Below are 19,742 nucleotides of genomic sequence, written 5' to 3'. Positions count from 1 at the left end.
TGATAGTCCCAAGCCTGCATCAAGTTGTGGCTGTTCTCAGTTCAGGTGGCGCCAGAGGGAAATCCATGCATATTTCTAACACCTTTCCCTGACAAAGAAGGCAGTGGAGCTTCGAAAGCTTGCAACATGTCTTTTTGTGCATTTGGGTTGTTCCCATAAAGGTATTGCTGTTTTGTGTATTTGGGATGTGGTTGTCCTATAACAAAATCCGTTAGTCTTCCAGGCCCCACGGCACTCTTTTGTGGTTTTGCTGCGACAGACAGATGTGAATCCCAGCCGTTTCTCTTTGATTGGGTCTTAAGAGGAAGCTGGTGGGGAGATCCTCTTTCCTTTTTGGCCAGGGCTTTCTAATCCTTGCATTGTTTTGGGTTTAGGCTGTGATCACAGTCCAGCGCTGGGACAGTACATCCTGTTTTAATTCTCCATCCAAGTGTGGATTAATGTCTCCATCCTGCAGTGTTTTCCATCCGACAGGTTCCAGATGTTTGCTTGGCAAAGAGAAAGACCAGCCTCTTGGATCTCAGCCCTTTAGAGCAGCGGTTCCCAAACTTTGATCCTCTGGGTGTTTTGGACTTCAACTCCCAGAAGCCCCAGCCAGCTTGGCTAATGATCAAGAATTCTGGGAGCTGAAGTCCAAGACATCTGGAGGACCCAAAGTATGGGAACCACCAATGCTTGGTGAAGCTTAAACACAGAAGGTGGCACGCTGCAGTGCATGTGCTTTAGGTGTGCTGCATTTCCAGATTTCAGGTTGCAGTGTTGTAGTGCACAGAAAAGTTAATGTCGTCGGCACAAACAAAATGACTGTTTTTTCCTTTCTCTTGTTACTTTGTTTTAGTTTTGGTGACCGGTGGCATTGTGGCCGTTTCCGGTCAGTTCAAACGCTGGGAGTTTGCTGCATATGCCATGTATCCTTTGGTGAAAGATGCTCCTCTGCATTCCCACTCAATTCTGCAGCTCCAATACTTGGTTACTGCAATGAGAACTCTCCTCCCAATTTAACTAGCATCTTCAAAAACATTTTCTTTAGGGTTGCATCAGGAAAAGAAAGGGTTCAACTCTTGGAGTGTAGAAATAATGCAGTTTGCCGCCACTTTAACTGCCACGGCTCCATCCCACAGAACCCTGCGATTGGTAATTTGGTGAGACGCCAGCACTCTTTGGCAGAGAAGGCTAAAGACCTTGTGCAACTACAGATCCCAGGATTCCATAGGACAGAGCTAGGGCATGTTCTCCCTTTGTCCTCAGTTTACTTCACTTGCTGCAAAGTGAGTTTGGCTGCATCCGCACTGCAGGAATAATCCAGTTTCTGGGGACTGTAGTTTTATGAGAGACATGTAGCTTTCTCTATTGGTGCCACAACAACAAACGACTAATCCCAGAATCCCATAGCATTGAGCCGTGGCAGTTGAAGTGGTGTCAAACCAAACCATTATTTCTGCGGTGTGGATCAGGATTTATTTAGGATATATTCATGTATAAGTCTAAAAATTTAGTTTAAAATATTGACCCAAAAAACCTGAGTCGACTTATCCACAGGTCAATGTAAATATTGTACTTTAATTCATGTGCGTGTATATGTGTGTGTGTGTGTTTTTATACATATATGTATATTTGTAACTATCCACCGGTGAATGAAAAAAGTTCAATCTGTCCTGGAAGCACTGACCCTCTTCTACATCCATCAAGCTTTTACTATAAGCACAAATAGTTATTCCTGTAGGTTTTTGGGCATTGTTTCCTTTGCTTCATCCTTTACATCCTTCATTACATGCCCCTAAGTTTTACCCTCGACTTGTGCATGAGTCATAGCAAAATCCATACATTTGGATCCAAATCCTGCCCTTGATTTATACATGAGGTCAACTTATAGTTGAATATTTTACACACACACACACACACAGACACAGACACAGACACGGGGAATGCAGAAACCCCTTGTCTAATGCGGAGCAAAGCCTGGGTCCTGTGGCTGCCCCACTATCTGAATCCTGGGAGGACTCTCATGATATGCAGATCACAGTGAAAAATTGGGCAAAGGTAATACTTTAATAAAATATAAAGCATTACATATTTTATGTGTAAAATATATTTACACAGTCCCCTGCCCTGAACAGAATATAATCTATGCTAAGAGCAGGGCCAGTGAACAAGTAAATCCACAACAGTTGCATACCTTTGCTTTGTGGCATCACCACATTCACGTCCCCAATAATTTCAAAGTGCAAACATAATTTATACGCAGCTAATTCAATGAAGGAAGAGGAGACGGTGGGAAAGCATCTTGACTCAGGCATTGCCAAGCCCTAGTGCCAACCTTAGACCTGGCCATTTTTGCACAGAATCAGCTTGCTTTCTTGAAATTGTGTAAGAATATAGGCTGACCCCTTGTAAACTAGAGAAACATGGTCCTTTTAGGACCCCAGAATCTATGCAGCCAATTCTGGGAAATGTCGTTCCCAAATGTAACTTTCCCAACCTCTGCCTTTTGCTTTGACATCTCAGGAAGGATCAGATGATGGAAGGCGTTGGGATGCAATGTAATGCAATGTAATGTCAAGTGTTGCTTCTTTTCCCCAGCTGCCCACATTCAGCTTTTACCGCTGGCCTAAATTGGAGAAATAAATGTCACTTGCCTTCTTGCAAAGGCGGGCGATTGCAAAATTTGGAATTTCTGTTGTTGAATCATTTGGAAACTTCCTAGTGCCGCAGAGGAGAGGCTTTGCTCACCAAATGATGCCTGGAAATTGCAGCACCGTCTTTAGTAACTGCTGCAGGTTTTAACTCCTTTCTCTGGGAAGTTTAAGGTTTAAAGAATGGACATGATCCAGGAAGGAGCAGGTGGAAGAGTGGAGCCCAAAGGACCGAGATACATGTAGGATGTGACAAAACACAGGCCATGGTTGGCCTAATAATGGTTCCATGGGTTTGAGCTTCGGACTGTGACTCTGGAGATCAGGGTTCGATTCCTCGCTCAGCCATGAAAGCAACTGGTTTTCAGAGTTGTAGACCGACACTCAAACCACAACACCATTTTGGCTCTCTGTAATTGGGTACTTGTTAATAAAAATGATTCTATGTAGGTTTTTTGTGGGTTTTTCGGGTTCTGTGGCCATGTTTTAGAAGGGTTTATTCCTGATGTTTGGCTGGCATCTTCATCTCTGAGGATGCCAGCCATAGATGCCGGCGAAACGTCAGGAATAAACTCTTCTAGAACATGGCCACAGAGTCCAAAAACCCCACAAAAATCTATGGATGCCAGCCATGGAAGCCTTCGACCATGTTTTATATAGACTCATCTCACACCTCTTAGGTTATGGAGCGCCCAGATATCAACAGGGAACATAGGGAATGCCTTTTTAGGATATTTCAGACTAATGGGATGTGGAAGCAGTTTCCCCACTTCTCTTTCTCCTTAACTGTTTCCCCCCAAAGAGCAGCCGGAGTTTTTATTTGCCTGCTGGAATATCCCCGAGGGAAGCGGAAAAAGGGATCCACCATGCAGAGGTGGTAAGTGTCTTTTCCGAAGATCGCTTGCATTGAGACTATGGACTTTATCACATGAGAGGAATTTCTCTTAATGTCAAATGAAAAGAAAGTGGGGCCTGAGCGCATTCACGTGAATTCGCTAGTTCAGTGAATTTATGTGAATTCGAATTGTGTTCGAACAGACTTCCCATTGCCCCAAAATAGCTTGCTATTGCCCAAAATTGCATGTGGCAGTCTATCACACAATAACATGAAACCCCATGATTGTGTTTGGATTGCCATTGGATTATACTTCCAATTTCCCTTGTCTGATAAACTCCTTCCTGCATTTTTGTGTGGGAAAGATGTGTCTTTTGATGTGGGGCATCAGAGCCAGCATGCTGTGCATCTCTACAGGGCTTTTAAGCCTTGTGGAATCTCAGAAGTCAGGAGGCAAGGGCTAAATGCCATTCGTAGCTCCCTGTTTCTTCCAGAGACGAGCGCAAGAAGGGTAAACTGTGCAAACGAAAGACATCCTATTTGCAGAATTTTACAAAGTCATTTTGTGTTTGTATGCACAAATCAAATGCATGATTTATTCATGTGCTCACCTTTAGTACCAAGAATGGCTCACATATTAAACTTGCCATAACACTAATATTAAAAATCACAGGAAGAATAAAAGTCTGGTAGCGTTGTTGCGCTGGTTCCGAGTAGGTGTGGATCATATACTGGGATTGTTTTCATAAATGACAAACATACTTTATTTTCATAAATGACAAGCACACATTATTCAAAATAATAATAATAATAATAATAATAATAATAATAATAATAATAGGTTTTATTTATATCCCGCCTCTCCCAAAGGATCGAGGCGGGTTACAACACTGTACATGTGTTTGGATTGCACATGGATTGTCACTGTGTATGACTTGCCATGATTGTGCCAAAACAGATATTAACTAGATTGATTTATTTACAGTATTTACATAGATGCAAGAAAGATGCACACTTCTCTGTTTGGTTCTTGGCAATTAAGAAATACTTCCGTGAGGGTTTCCAGCAAAGCAGCGTTATTGCAATTTTAGCGGCAGGATGTTTGTTTTTATGTACAACGCGAGATTCTCCCTTGTCTGGAATTTGAAAATTTGAAATATTCCGAAATCCAAAATTGTTCACATGGATGGCTGAAAAAGTGACACACTTGCTTTCTGACAATACAGAGCACACAAACTTTCTTTTGTGCACAAAATTATTAATTATTGTAATGTGATATATATATATATATATATATATATATATATTCATATATATACCGTGGGCCCTTGTTATCTGCTGGGGTTTGGTTCCAGGATCCCTCGTGGATAACAAAATCCGTGGATGCTCAATTCCCATTAAATATAATGACAAAATGCAAAATGGTGTCCCTTATAAAAAAATGGAAAATCAAGGTTTGATATTTGAAATTTATACTTTCTTTGAACATTTTCAAACCGTAGATGCTTGAATCCGTGTGTAAAAAAATCCATGTATAAGAAGGGCTGACTGTATATCTGGAAGGCCTCCATGTGCAGAAGAATGGCGTGTCAATTTAATATATAAATATTAAAAAGAGATTTGGACTTCAGCCCCCAGATGCCCCCAACCCACTTGGCCAACAATCAGGAATTTTGGGAGCTGAAGCCCAAAACACCTGGAGCATCAAAGTTTAGGAACCACTGGTGTGCCTGTAACATCTATGAATTTTGCATTTCAACTTGAGTCCGATCTCTAAGATATCTCAGTACATATATGCAAATATTCCAAAATCCCAAACATTTCTGGTCCCAAGGATTTCGGATAAGGGAAACTCAACCTGTATTGCAGAAGTCTGTCAAAGCTACATGGAATCTGTGACTCACTACTCACTCTTTTTACTCTGGTTTCCAACAGTGGCCAGCAGTATTTCACACCGGTTGTGAAGGCGTTTGGACCCCTGACTAGGAATTATTACGTCCGGGCCATTCTGCATGCAAGGTAACTCATCCCTTTCTCCACGGGTTTTTGGGGTTTGCAAAAATAAGAGGGTTGGCGACGGAATGGCACAATCCTCTACTTTCCTACTTGCTGCTTCATACATCTCACGAAGGGCATTGATGTGCAGATGGTGCCGTTGGCATTAGAAATCCCAGATCTCAGGGTTTGGCCATTTTTGGGGGGTTCTCAGGGCAAGTGCGAAAAAATGTAGTTATCTTTTTTCCTCACCTGGAAGAAAGGTGAGATTAAAATAAAATAAAATATGGTTCTTTTAAGATGAATGTCCAGTTATGGTTAATGATGCAACCATAAAGACTTCATCCATTGGACTTCTTCCTTTTGCAGCTTGGCCGTTCCAGCTGGATTCCTCCTGGCCACGATCCTCGGCACAGTTTGCCTGGCCATCGCAAGCGGCATCTACTTACTGGTAAGAATCCCAGTTTCCTTTGACCCCTGGAGAAAACAAATTATCATCATCATCATCAACAACAACAACAACAACATATGCTAGTTGAATTGTTGATTTGTTATTATTGATCTAGCACCTAGTTTTTAGAAGTATTACTTGATGGAATCTGAACAGATGTGTATCATTTTATATCTATGATACACAACTTTTTAAGATACTCATGAAATAAATGCAACAGCTGCTTTAGCCATTTCTATTTCATCGGCTGGATCTGCGCTGCAGAAATAATGGCTCCATCCTACAGAACCCTAGGATTTGTAGTTTGCAACAGCACTCTTTGGCGGAGAAGAATAAAACCTTACAGAAGTACAAATTCCATGAGGCAGAGCTACCGCACTTAAAGTGGTGTCAAACTGCATTATTTCTGCACTGTAGATGCACCCTTAGTTTGCAAAATCTAGGAAGTAAGCTGTTCTCCTCCTTAACAGCGGTTTGCCTGGGGTTCTCTGTTCCTGCTCCGCCTGATGTGGCTTCATATAACTGGTTTCCAAAAGCTTCAATTAATTAACACCTTCACATTTTTAAAATAAGATGTAAAGCCTCCAGCGGCATTTAAAAGCTAGGATTCAGCTGGTTGTGTGTTTTCTTTTGTGTGTTCCCAGAGGTGGATTTTTTCATGCCCAAACTCTTTAGGTGCAAAAGTACAAATGATTTGCTCCAGGTTCTGGAGTGTATTTTTGCTCCCTCTGTTAGTTGGAACGCAATGCGGCATTTAAATAATAGGACAAGTGGTCACTGAGTGTAGTCTACCAGCGTACTACTCTTCAATATGTATGTGTTAAAAATATAAAACATACATAACATAGAACACATTACACAAATAATACCATCATGGACTACACTTATATGGTTGTTATTGTGTGCTTCAAGCCATTTCCAACTTATAGTGAGCCATATACTCTTTGGTGACCCATATGTTGTGTGTGTATGAGTCACCAAAGAGTAATACTCTGGTAGACTATATTCAATGACCATATATGCGTGTGGTTGTGTGTATGTGCTATATATAGAGAGAGTATGTATATGGGTCAACAAAAAGTAGATTATATTCAATGAGCACATACGATTTTGTGTGTGTGTGTGTGTGTGCGCGCATGCACGTGTAATACTCTAGTACACTACATTCAGTGACCATATATATGTGTTTGTGTGTGTGTCTGGACTTCAGTTCCCACCAGACCCAAGGTCAAGGACTGTTAGAATTGTATAGTGTATGTATATGTGTGTGTATGTGTATACACACACACACACACACACACACACACTAAACAATTCTAAAAGTCCTTGACCTTGGGTCTGGTGGGAACTGAAGTCCAGAAAATCTATAGGGCCAAATCTATAGGGCCAAAGGGTCTCCATTCCTTGATGAAACTCAGAGGAAGGCAGTGGAACACTTCTTTGGAGTAAATCGTGCCACGAAAAACCCATGGCAGCCCCATTTGGCATTGAAGTGGAATAAATTTCCAATACGCATTATCGTGGTTTGAGTGTTGGACTACGACTCCGGAGACCAGGGTTCGATTTCCACCTCGGCCATGAAACCCTTTTGGGTGACTCTGGGCAAGTCACCTTCTCTCAGCCCCAGAGGAAGGCAATGGCAAGCCTCCTCTGAATGAACCTTGCCAAGAAAACCCTATGATAGGTTCACCTAAAGGTTGCCATAAGTGGGAAACGAATTGAAGACATGCAACAACAACGACATTTAGTTTTTTGGAGAGGCTATTGGTGCATATTTGGATTTGGCCCCTAGGTGGCAAGCGCAACGCATGCTGCTAAACAGTCCAGGATAATAAGGCGGGTAGATGAATAGTCAGCCAGGACACTGTTAGCAATGGGATGGAGGTACAAAGTGCCAGGCTGCATTAAACCAAGTCCTGTATATATATATACTCATGGATAAGTCTAGAAATTTTAATCAACATTTTATCTCCAAAAACCTGGATCAACTTATCAATGTAGATCCTGTAATGTAACCCTTATAAAAAAGGGAACCATCCCCGGGCGAAAGGCAAGAGCATAATCTGTCCTGGAAACATATTCTCTCATCCATCCAGAGTTTAGTGTGAGCACAAACAGTTATGTGTGCTGAAATTTTGTAATTTAGCATCTTTTTCTTTTCCTTCATCCTTTAGATCATTTCTTACAGGCTCCTTTTACCTTTGATTTATCCACGAATCTTATGAAAATCCATAATGTTGGCCCCAAAACCTGCCCTTGACTTCTACATGGGGTTGACTTATAGTCAAGTACTGTATATACAGTAATTGTATTTACTACTGTTTAGCTCTGCACTGACCAGTGGCATTTGTCCCAGCCTGGCACGGAGGCATTGAAATAAAGAGGGAAAATAGGAATAAAGAGGCAATAGGAAAAGGAGAGGATTGGTTCCAGATGGATAGATTCGGAAAAGTCACGGCCATGGATTCGCAAGACCAGCTATTTGCAGTTTTTCCATATTCACGGGGGTCTTGTGCCCCTAACCCTAGACAATAAAGAGGGACAAGTATATCTGTTTACAATGCAACAATATGGAAATATAAGTCTCGGGAGTGCACACTTTCCCTTGAGGGAACCATCTTTTCTCACTTCTTCTTGGGGTTTTCCTCTTCCAGGCAGCCACCCGCGGTGAAGAGTGGTTACCCATTGAACCCAAACCCCGGGAACGACCTCAAGTTGGGGCGACCATCAAGCACCCCCCAACCAACCCGCCCCCCAGGCCACCGGCAGATGCTCGCAAGAAGCCAACGGACGCAGAGGTTGGCGGCGATGGTGGCCAGGAAAACCCCATGCCAGTCATTGTGGAAGATGAATGATGGCCCAGGATGGTCCTTTCCAAGAAGCTTGAGAAGACGGCAGAAGGGCTGTTTGGTTGTGCTTGATGGGAAACATTACCATCCTATGGTTGAGTTACGGATCCTATCCTCCAAGAGCCTCATAGTCTGCCTTGGCGGACGCTTCCTCATCCCAAAGCAAGATGCCTTTCCATACGCAGCCTCCTGCTTTATTGTTTTGTTGCAATGGTCACCATGCTTGCTTTCCTATGAGACCTTGCGGTGACCATATTGTTTGTCCCCTACAATTGCAGACTTTCTGGACTGGAGTGATGTTTCCAAATGGCCTTTTTGATACTGTTTTCCATGTTGCACTTCTGTTCCCCTGTCTGTTCTCTTGCGTTTTTACATTGTAATAAAATGACCTGGTCGGTCACCACTTTCTCCATCGTCTTATGTTTCAGGGTTGGCAACCATATGAGGACCAGAAGCCATATTAACCCCTGTTTGCCCAAACTTTCCCTTTGCTCCTATTTCGTGACACTGAACAAACTCACTCTCAGTCCCAGATACTTTGCATAAAGAAATAAAACTTTATTTATCCAAGAAGTCAACAGGGATGGAAAGTGCGCCATGCGCAGCAGTCTTCCTACGCAATGCACATGACTTTTAAAAACATAATACATATGTGTATATAATAAATAAATAATTGTGTCCATAAATAAGTTAATAATTTAAGCACCTTCCAAGAAGCATCGCAAGAAATAACGGCGTCATAATTTAAGCCTTTGATTTAATTCCATGAAGCATTATAATAATAAATAAAGGCGTCATCATTTTAAGTACATCAGGATCAGAAAATTCCAGGAAGCATCGTAAGAAATAACGGCATCATAATTTAAACCGTGAATTTAATTCCACGAAACATTAAAATAAATAAAGATGTTGTAATTTTAAGCACCTCTGGATCAGAAAATTGCACAAAACATTGTAAGAAATAACAGCGTCATAATTTAAGTCTTGAATTTAATTCCGTGAATTAAATAAATGCATCACAATTTAGGCATATCAGGATCAAAAAATTGCATGGAACATCGTAAGAGATAAAGGAATCCATCTGCAGTGAAAATATTAATCACTGCACAAGAAATAAGTAAAGCTGACTTCACCTTTCAGCCCACAATTGCAGAGCTTGCGCACCTGGTGCAAATCCTCTAGAAAGGCAACAATAAGACCTCCTTTGGGGTGTGTGTGTGTGTGTCCTTTCAGGGGGAGTCTAGGAACATTTGGTGTGAAAAAGTAACTTTTTCAAACACCACGGGTGTGCATGGTTTGCTTGAACCTGTTTTGGTGCAATTTCCAGGGCTTTTTGCTGCTGTTTGCGCACAAAAGCGCAAGTGAATTGGGACAACTGTTTCGCACTGCAAGGTTGGCGGTATCTTGTGCGCTTGTGGCCAGGAGTTGTGTGGTTCTTGGGGTAACATTTGTTATTCTAACAGTGGCAGAGATCACAGCCAGAGGTCAAGTGAAATTGTGCCAAAGTGTCCCTTTCCAAGTTTTGCCTCTGGAGCATCATAATCTATCCTTACAATATGAACACTGATGGCCCAGAGCTCCATTCAAGCAGACTGTAGCACCTGGGAAGCCACAACAACATGGCTTAACAATCCAATATATACAGCAATATTCAACAATAATAGTAATAATGTAATAAATTAAACTTGAAAAATCTAATATATACAATAGTATTAATGAGAGACAGTCTGGTGCAATGGTTTGGCTGGTTGACTGCAACTCTGGAAACCAGGGTTTGGCCATTAAACCCATTGGGTGACCTTTGGCAAGTCACACTCTCTCAGCCTCAGAGGATGGCAATGGCAAACCCTTTCTGAATTAAGTTGCCACAAAAAGGCTAATGACAGGTTCGCCATAGGGTTGCCATAAGTTGGAAACTATTTGGAGGCACGCAGCAACAAACATTCAGTAATAATAGTAATAATTTAATAAATTAACTTGAATAAATAATATACACAATAGTATTAAGTGATAGTGATAATTTAATAAGCTTGAAAATCTTGAGAATGCAGGGCATTAACTTACTCTTGTGTTTAAACTAATGACCGGCATCCTCACCACAGAAATAATCCAGTTTGATGCCACTTTAAATGCTGCGGCTCAGTGCTATGGAATCCTGGGATATGTAGTTCTGTGAGACAACTTCTCTGTCTCTGCCACAACAAACTACAATTCCCAGGATTCAGCCATGGCCCTTCAAGCGGTGTCAAAAACTGCATTCTTTCTGCAGATGGAGCCGCAGTAATAATTTAATCATTTAAATCACCTGGAAATCTAAGGTAGATATATAAATATTTAATAATAATTTAAAGCACTTGGGAAAAAATCTAAAATATAAATTAATAGCATTTAACAGGTCAAAGCACTTGACAATGTAAAATATAAATTAATATAAATACACACAATAATAAATTAAAAGCTTGAAAGCAACGAATGGGAAGGGAAATAAGGGAGGCTTTCTAAACCTAGTCCTCCAAAATCTGTTCATCCATGTCTCCTTGCATGCGACGTCAAGGTCCATAAATACTTTAATAAATAAATAAATAAGCAAATAACAAAAGGGTCTTTAAATAAAGCAAAATCAATATAATCAAATTATTACACCCCTCTCTAAATTTTTGTATCTATCCCAGAGAAATATGCATTGTTCTGCTTCTTTTATGGGGTCAAGATACATTCACAAACATGAGGTTTTCCAGATGGATGCAATAGAGGTTGGCTATTAAAAAGCATTGAGGGAGCAACTCCAGATTAAACCTTTGCGGAAAGCATCAGAGCCCAGTTTAACTCCAGGTTAAACCTTTGCGGAAAGCATCAGAGCCCAGTTTAACTCCAGGTTAAACCCTTGTAGAAGGCATCAGAGCCCAGTTTAGATTAAACCTTTGCGGAAGGCATCCAAGCCCAGTTTAACTCCAGATTAAACCTTTGCAGAAGGCATCAGAGTTAAACACTTATAGAAGGCATCAGAGCCCAGCCTTCAGAAGTGGACTTCCCACTTTTGAGACCTGCTCTTTGTAAAAATCATGGCAATGGGTTTGCCAAAGCTATTGAAGTGGCAGTGGTTGCATTTTGGGGATTACGGTTAGGATGGGAGGAAGGTCTCCTTCCAACCTGGTTTGAAGTGGAAGAGAAAAGTGCGCTCCTTCCCATCCTAAAGTGGAAGATGACACTGAGCAAGGATGTGCGGAGACAAGCAAGTGCTTTAAAACAAACACAGCGACACAGAACTGTCTGCACAATTTTAGGTCTGGGCTTGGCCTGAAACCACTCCATGGGAGTTTGGGATGCGTAAACCGGGATTAGGGTTAACTGCTGGAGCGGGGAACGACGCAGGTGCAGGCCACCGGGACGTCGATGTACTTTGTCTCAAAGGTAAAGCCTTCCGCGTCGGTGTCGGCGTGCCGGCAGGGTTTGCGGTGCAGGACCATCATGTTGCGGACCACGGGCACTGAGTTCAGGGCGATGGTCTCCTGCCCCGTCTTGCCATCAATGCAGCCGTTGCAAAGGCACTCGGCGAAGGCCAGTCGGGACGGAAAGCGGTTGGTATCTTCGTCGATGCTGTTGAAAGAAGTGGAGAGAACCGTGCATTAAGTGACAAACTCGCAACTCATTTCTGAAATGATCCAATACATTCCCTCTAGTTCTCCTTCAACGCCACATTTTATTACAATAATCAGTTATGGGTGACCATTCCTTGTCAATTTTCTCCAAATCTTTCTGGTTTAAAAATGCATTGGAGGTCTTTAAGGAATGGTGGTTAGGGACCCTGACATGCAAAGTAGTGAGTCTCTACTTGGTTTTACTCTGAACTCTTCCAGATTTAATACCCAAGACACCGTCAGTGGTTTTCGATGGCTCCATAAATTTTCAGACCAATAATTTCCAAACCCTGGCCTTCCAGGTGTTTTGGATTTCAGCTCCCAGAATCCCAGACCAATGGTCAAGATGGCTGAGTTTTCTGGGAGCTGAAGTCCCAAAAGCCTGGAGGACCAGAGTTTGGGAATCACTTGTTTAGATGGAACCAAGAACTAACTTTTTTGCCTCTGACTTTGGACTCTGTATCCAAGTTGCAAGAAACTAGCTTTGGGAAGAACTTTGGCCCTGCTGGGTCACACCAAATACTCATTGAAACGAGCATCAATACATTCCCAAAACAGATATAAGGGCCAAAATTCATGGCATGCATGGCTGACGGTCAGGAAATAGTGACTACAGTCAGCCCTCTGGATTCACAGATTTTTGATCCATGGATTCAAGTATCCATGGTTTGAAAATATGTTTAAAACATATAAATTCCAAAAGGCAAGACTTGATTTTGCCATTTTATATTAGATGGAACACCATCTTACTATGCCATTGTATTTAATGGGACTTGAGCATCCATGGATTTTGGCATCCACGGGGGGGCCTGGAATAAAACCCCAGCAGATACTAACGGCCAACTTTAATAACAACAACAACAACAACAGCAACAAATATTCGATTGTATCTAATGGGATTTGAGCATTCACATATTTTGTTATCCACAGCGGGGGGCTGGAACCAAATCCCAGTGGATACCATGGGGCCCACTGCAACAAGTTTGTGATCTACCTAGAAGTTGTTATTGTGTGGCTTCATGTCATTTCTGGCTTATGGCAACCCTAGCACTGTGTACTGGCTTGTAATCCCACAATGTCTGTGAGAAGGGTCTCACTTTGATTTAAAGGGTGCAAAATGCTCATTGAGAACTATTTAAGAGTGTAAGATGTGCAACCAGAGCCGTTTCTCATCTGCAGCACTTAGAACAGCATTCGTAACCCACCAGTTTCCAGATGTGGTGAACTACAACTCTCATCACCCCAAACCCGTGCTCATCTGGGGCTGATGAGAGCTGTAGTCCAGGAAAGCCACCAGATTGGGGGAACGCTGGCTTCGAAGGTCCAAACCTCTCTGTTCAAGAGATGCTGCACCGTAAATCTCTACAACAGTGGTTCCCAAACTAAAGCTCCCAGAAATTCCTGAGTGTTGGCCATGTTGGCTGGGATTTCTGGGAGCTGAACACCTGGAACACCCGAAACACCAAAACACCTGGAAAGCTAACATTTGGGAATGACTGCTCAATAGTAAAGGGGGCTTACTTGTACTTCCACGGAGAGAGGGAGCGTTTGCTGAGGTCTCCGTTGAGCATGTCCTCAAGTTTCAGGTCGGCGCAGCTGGGTTTGTGGTGTCTCCGGTGTCTCCGAGGGCTGGCCTGCTCGCTTTCCAGGTAAGGCACAAGCTGCAAAGAAAGGTGGCGGTCCCACCGAGCGGTTCTGCTCCGGAAGACCCTGGGCACATCTCCATCCTGGAGGTCTTCGGCCCTGAAGCAATGATGGTGGCGGTGTTGACCACCTGCTTTTCTGGCTTCTGTCCAGGCGAGGAGAAGAAAGACAACCAGGATGGACCTCTGGATGGAAAGAAAGAGAGACAGAGAAACAGGCACATTAGAGACCAGAGATTACTTTTGCTGGAGGCAACATTTTGCAAATTCTTTTGCAATTCTTTTGCATTTTTTTTTTGCCTGTTTCAGTTGGCCTTTTTGTATATGTGGTGGTTTGGATCCAGGACCCCCCCCCCCAATGGATGTAAAAAAACCTGACAATTGTGCCCCATAGTATTAAATGATGGCAACCTGAACACCTACGCTGAGGGTGCCCACATTCACATCTTTTTGCTTGCTGTGTGCCTTCAAGTCATTTCCAACTTATGGCGACCTTATCATGGGATTTTCTTGGCACGTTTTTTCAGAGGTGGTTTGTCTTTGCTTTCCTATGAGGCTGAGAGAGTGTGACTTGCCCAAGGTGACCCCATGGGTTGACATGGCTGAGTCAGGATTCGAACCCTGGTCTCCAGAGTCCTTGTCCAATATCCAAACCACTGCACCATGGTGGCTTTCCATATTCACATCACCATCATTTAATAATATGGAGCGAATGATCCGTGAATGGTTGAATGTACAGATCCGAAATCCATGGATTGGAAAGGCCAAATGTCATAACTCAAAGGAGGACAAGGCAGCACAAAATGTAAGGCATTGAAGGGAAATGTAGGACATTACCAAACGAAATCTAAAAACACTAATAGAAATATACATCCATGCTTCTTAGTCATGCTCAAAATGAAGGCTATTTTGGAATTCCTCCTGGATAGGTGGTTGAAATGTAGGACATGTCCTGGAAAAGGAGGATGTCCGGTCCTCCAGTGAAAGGCCAACTGTAATAGTAAATGGCTATTATTTTCAACAAACAAACCAGAAGGGGACATAACAGACCTTGGATGCAACTGTTGACAAGTCATCACCTTGTAATAGGTTACTCCTTTTTTGCAATTAGGATGCAAAGTTCCCAAGCAACACAATAGTGTTCTTAATCCTACTGTTAGCCCCAACTAGATTACTGTATATCTACTAGATTATTGGGAACTAAGGTTAAGACAACGCTTGCAGCATTTCCACTGATTCAAGTCGAGCCTAGCAATAACATTTCGGCCAAGAGGCATGAAGCTTTCTGGCTCGGCCGGTCCATCAAGTAACACTTCCCACTTCCCAGTTACTTTGGACAGTTATTGAACAAGCCATCCTTGGGCTCTTCTGGACCTATGTTGAATTTTTTTGCAACATAACACCTAGGGCTTGGTTGGTGGTTGTTGTTGTCTTTGCATCCCCTTGTTTCATCCTTTTAGGGGGACTGTATGTAGATATTCCTCAGATCCACACTAAGGATGGACCAAGGATCCATTACTTTTCAAAAGTTCTTTTAGAAAGAAGGGCCCAGGTTGCAGAGATACTGGATGGCACCAAAACCTCCCATCTTCCATTTTGCTGACCAAGGTCCAAAACGTACTGCAGAAATAATCCAGTTTGAGACTGCTTTAACTGCCCTGGCTCAGTGCTAAGAAATTCTGGGAACTATAGTTTTTAGTCTTCTCTAAAGCTCTGGGGCTACGATAAACTACAATTCTCAGGGTTCCCTAGCACTGAGCCAAAGCAGTTAGAGCAATCTCAAACTGATTGTTTCTGCAGTGTGTTTTGGACCTGAGTTGGAAAGCAAATACCATGAAACCAAATATTGCAAAGCATTCTGCTGAAATCCAGTTCTCGGGGAATTTTTTTTGTAGATTTGGGAGCCTTGAGGACAGTGGGTGGTTTGGGTATTTTTGCCGAAAAATCATCCAAATGTTGGTGCAAATACTTTTTTTAAAATAGGTTTGAGGACTTCAGGGACCACACTTTGGAGTCCCAAAGGTTTGCATTTAGCCCACTCCTGCTTCGGACTTTTGCTCCCAGGAGAAAAGAACCATTTCTATTAGTGCAAGTCAATTTCTGATTCAATTGTATTTGCTTTGCCTGATGTACTCTAGAGCCAATGAGCTATTTCTCCCCTTTCCAAAAACTAGCCCTCCAAGCCCCGATCAGCCAAAGTGGTGCAGTGGTTTGAGCATTGGATTACAACTCTGGGGGCCAGGGTTCGAATCCATGTAAACCTTGGGCAAGAAGTCAAACTCTCTCAACCTCAGGGGAAGGCAATGGCAAACCTCCTCTGAACAAATCTTGCAGAGAAAACCCTATGATAGGTTCACTTTGGGGTCTCTGTAAGTTGGAAATGACTTGAAGGCACACAACAAACTCCAATCCTGAGCAAATTTTCCTAGGAGTAAGTGCCATTAGACGCATAAGGAATCAGGAATGGGCAATAGGCCGTCCACTGCGGGATCTTGGACTACAACTCCCAGCACCAGCGAATACTGGGAGATGCAGTCAGACAGCATCTTGGAAAGCTTCGTTTTGCAAACCTTAAGGTGAATACAGGCTCATTGGATTGAATGAGATGTGAGTCCTGCACCTTGTAGGAAGTTTACTTGTCCTTTTCAAGGCACATGACTCAATTTACTTTGATTTCTAAACAAACAGCAAACCTTTTTATTATCAGGAAATGAACCTCCGATGAATCCATGCAACACCTGCATGAAAAGTGTTCTCATCCTCCAATTTTAAATGCACCCGGCTGAATTAGATTGTCCATCCCTACTAGAGAAGACCCATTAAATCAATTACTTCTACTCACATGTTGACACATCGTTCAACGATTGGGGCTAATCTAGCTGGGTCTGATGGAGAGGACCCATATTCTTTCTAGCAAACCCACTTTGATCCAAACAGAACATGCTCCAATAAAACTGCATTCCTACATGCGCTTTTAACTAGGGAATAAAGATTTATTGAGCGTAATTGGAGTTATTTCCTGAGAGAGTATATGGAGGATTGGCCTCTTAACTGGGCTTTAAAGATCCAAAAAGGCATAAAACCACTTACTATTAATATAACCAGAAGAATTTTGGTGCTCTCTGTCCTTCCATAAAACCATTCATAAAATCAAGGTAACAACAGAGAGAAGAAGTCAACCTAAGACACATTCCTATAATGATTCCTTGGCATGAACATATTCCTGCGTTTGAATCGGTTCAAATGACTCTGGTTCCCACTGAAGCGATTCAGAGAAGGGGGGCCATGCGCTAGACCCTTTTAACCCACGTCTTTTTGACACTGATGTTTTCTGCATCTTTTTGGATAAAACGATTCTGCGCAAGTGTGAACCAGAAGAGGGTCAGATTTAAATTTGCCTTTCGGATGACTGGAGCGGGTCCATTTTGAACAGATTCATTTGTGGGTTATTTTATGGGGGAAAATGAGATCGGGGCAAATGTAGTGGGAACCGCACTCCACTGTCGAACCGATCCATCGATTCAGATCGCAAACTGATTTATTTGTAAGTGGGAATGAGGCCAAGGATTACTAACACCGCAACTAGCCTAGGTTTTAAGAACTACAAGGTACTTGGATACCAAGGATCCACACTAGACTGTCTGTGCTGTTCTGGATGTGAATCTGTCCCTCTCCCCAGCCAGGTGATATGGACTCCAGCTCCCATCAGCCCCAGCTATTGTGCTCAGAGGCCAAGGATGATGGGTGTTGTGACTGGAGCCACACAGGTTCTCCAACTCTCACCTGATCGGAGGAAGGAGCTATCTGCATGAAGGTGCGCAACAACAACCACAACAACAAACCTATTGTACAGGTAGAATTCAAAGATATAGCCGTGTTAGTCTGTAGAGAGATCTTGTAGCACTTTTGCGACTAACCGAAAGAAAGAAGTTGGCAGCATGAGCTTTCCTAGACTTAAGTCAACTTCCAAATGCATAAGTAGACTTAAGTCTAGGAAAGCTCAGGCTGCCAACTTTTTTCTTTCAGTGAGTCTCAAAGGTGCTGCAAGATCACTCTGCGTACTGTTGCACAGAGTTGATGGCAAGCTAATGATGGCACAGTGACTACAAAGCTGCCAAGAAAACCCTGCTGTCGTAATAATAATAATAATAATAATAATAATATTTATTTGTATTCCACCTCTCCAAGCAGATTGAGGCGGCTAACCATAACAAAACACCCTTAAAACACAACAAAATGGTTGCCATCATTATATCCCAACCCTCCCAAACCCACCCATCCATGATAAAATACAATTCGATATTAAAACGTTGCTAAAACAAGGCAGAGGCAGCTCTGGACAGTAGTCATAGAAAAATTACTAGGATGTTAATCTGAGAAGGCCTGCTGGAAGAGATACGTTTGGACCGCCTTTCCAGAAACAACTTGAAGGTGCACAAGAAGAAGTCAGAAGAGACCTTCAGGAACATCGCATCGTCCCAGACAGGTTTGCAAGATTAGGATCAAGGGCTCCCTTGGGTTGCATCCTTTCGGAGGCTGAACTGTGCCTACAAAAGCCTGCCAAACCTGTCCGGCTCTTGCCAAGCAGAAAATACCATACCAAGAAACTGCAAACAACCATCCCCTAGCATTTCTCTTGGGCACCTGGAGGTGGCAGAGGGTGCCCATTGCTTACCATCTTTCAGCCGGAGAAAAGGAAGCACCTGAGCAGGTAAAGGATGCTAGTCAAGTGGCTCCAAAAGTCTTGCTGGCCCTTTAGGCTTTGGCTGGCTATTGCAGGTGCTTTTCCAGCCCTTGAGGGACGGTGGTTGGGTGACAGTCCCTTGCTAAGGCAGGTGCTCTGAAGCCGGCTTTCCACCTGTCCCCATTTATATAGTGTGCCAAGGACAGGGATGTTACACACCTGGAAACTCCAGGTTGCCTTCCCTCCTCCCCTTTGGGGAAATAGCTGCCTCGCACTCATTTCCTCCTCCTCTTCTCTCCCTTCCAGGGGCAGCAGCTGATCTCAAGAACCAGTTTACTTTATTCTGCAATCCTCTTGCATTCGCCACATAGTTCGGTTACAAAGGATTACTAACACCGCTACTACTATCCCAGGTATGAGGCACCACTAGGTGGCTGGCTTGGATGCAGTGGGCCTTCCTTAGCCATAGTTTCAAGCATCCACAGTTGGAAAATATTCCATATATATATATATATACACACACACACACACACACATACAGTGGGTCCTTGTTATCCGCTGGGGTTCGGTTCCAGGGACCCCCTTGGAGAACCAAATCCATGGATGCTCAAGCCCCATTAAATATAACGGCAGAGCAAAACAGTGTTCCTTATATAAAATGGCAAAAGCATGGTTTGCTATTTGGAATGTATACTTCTTTTGGATATTTTCAAGACGTGGATGCTTGCATCTGTGGATAAAAAAATCTGTGGATAAGGAGGGCCAACTGTATAATAATAATAATAATAATATATTATAATAATATAATATAATAATATATAATAATATTATTACATTATACTACTACTACTACTAGCCCATTGTATATAATGGGACTTGAGCATCCATGGATTTTGGTATCCACAGTGGGTCCTGAAATCAAACTCCAGCAGATACCAAGGGACCACTGTAATAATAATAATAATAATAATAATAATAATAATAATAATAATAATAATAATAATAATAATAATA

The 19,742-nt window shown here is 42.6% G+C and overlaps 2 protein-coding genes across 2 annotated transcripts in view; one reads left to right on the top strand and one right to left on the bottom strand.

Moving 5' to 3' along the window:
• The window catches only part of LOC121914709 (cytochrome b-245 light chain), an 11,168-nt gene extending 2,005 nt beyond the window's left edge, over nucleotides 1-9,163 (top strand). The window contains exons 2-6 of the mRNA XM_042438347.1: nucleotides 839-908; nucleotides 3,436-3,510; nucleotides 5,404-5,487; nucleotides 5,833-5,914; nucleotides 8,569-9,163. Of these exons, the coding sequence (XP_042294281.1) occupies nucleotides 839-908; nucleotides 3,436-3,510; nucleotides 5,404-5,487; nucleotides 5,833-5,914; nucleotides 8,569-8,769 (512 nt within the window). The 3' untranslated portion in view covers nucleotides 8,770-9,163. The remainder of the gene's footprint in view (nucleotides 1-838; nucleotides 909-3,435; nucleotides 3,511-5,403; nucleotides 5,488-5,832; nucleotides 5,915-8,568) is intronic.
• A 2,944-nt stretch (nucleotides 9,164-12,107) lies between these two features.
• On the bottom strand, nucleotides 12,108-16,898 carry IL17C (interleukin 17C). The gene is made up of 3 exons (XM_042437789.1): nucleotides 16,887-16,898; nucleotides 13,923-14,230; nucleotides 12,108-12,360 (listed from the first exon to the last, which is right to left on the bottom strand). Exons 1-3 carry the CDS (start codon nucleotides 16,896-16,898, stop codon nucleotides 12,108-12,110), a joined length of 573 nt encoding a protein of 190 aa, XP_042293723.1.
• Between the last annotated feature and the right edge of the window lie 2,844 nt (nucleotides 16,899-19,742).

This window comes from Sceloporus undulatus, chromosome 8, assembly GCF_019175285.1.
Source record: "Sceloporus undulatus isolate JIND9_A2432 ecotype Alabama chromosome 8, SceUnd_v1.1, whole genome shotgun sequence".
In the NCBI taxonomy this organism is placed as follows: Eukaryota; Metazoa; Chordata; class Lepidosauria; order Squamata; family Phrynosomatidae; genus Sceloporus; species Sceloporus undulatus.
This window is presented reverse-complemented; position numbering and strand designations above follow the sequence as displayed.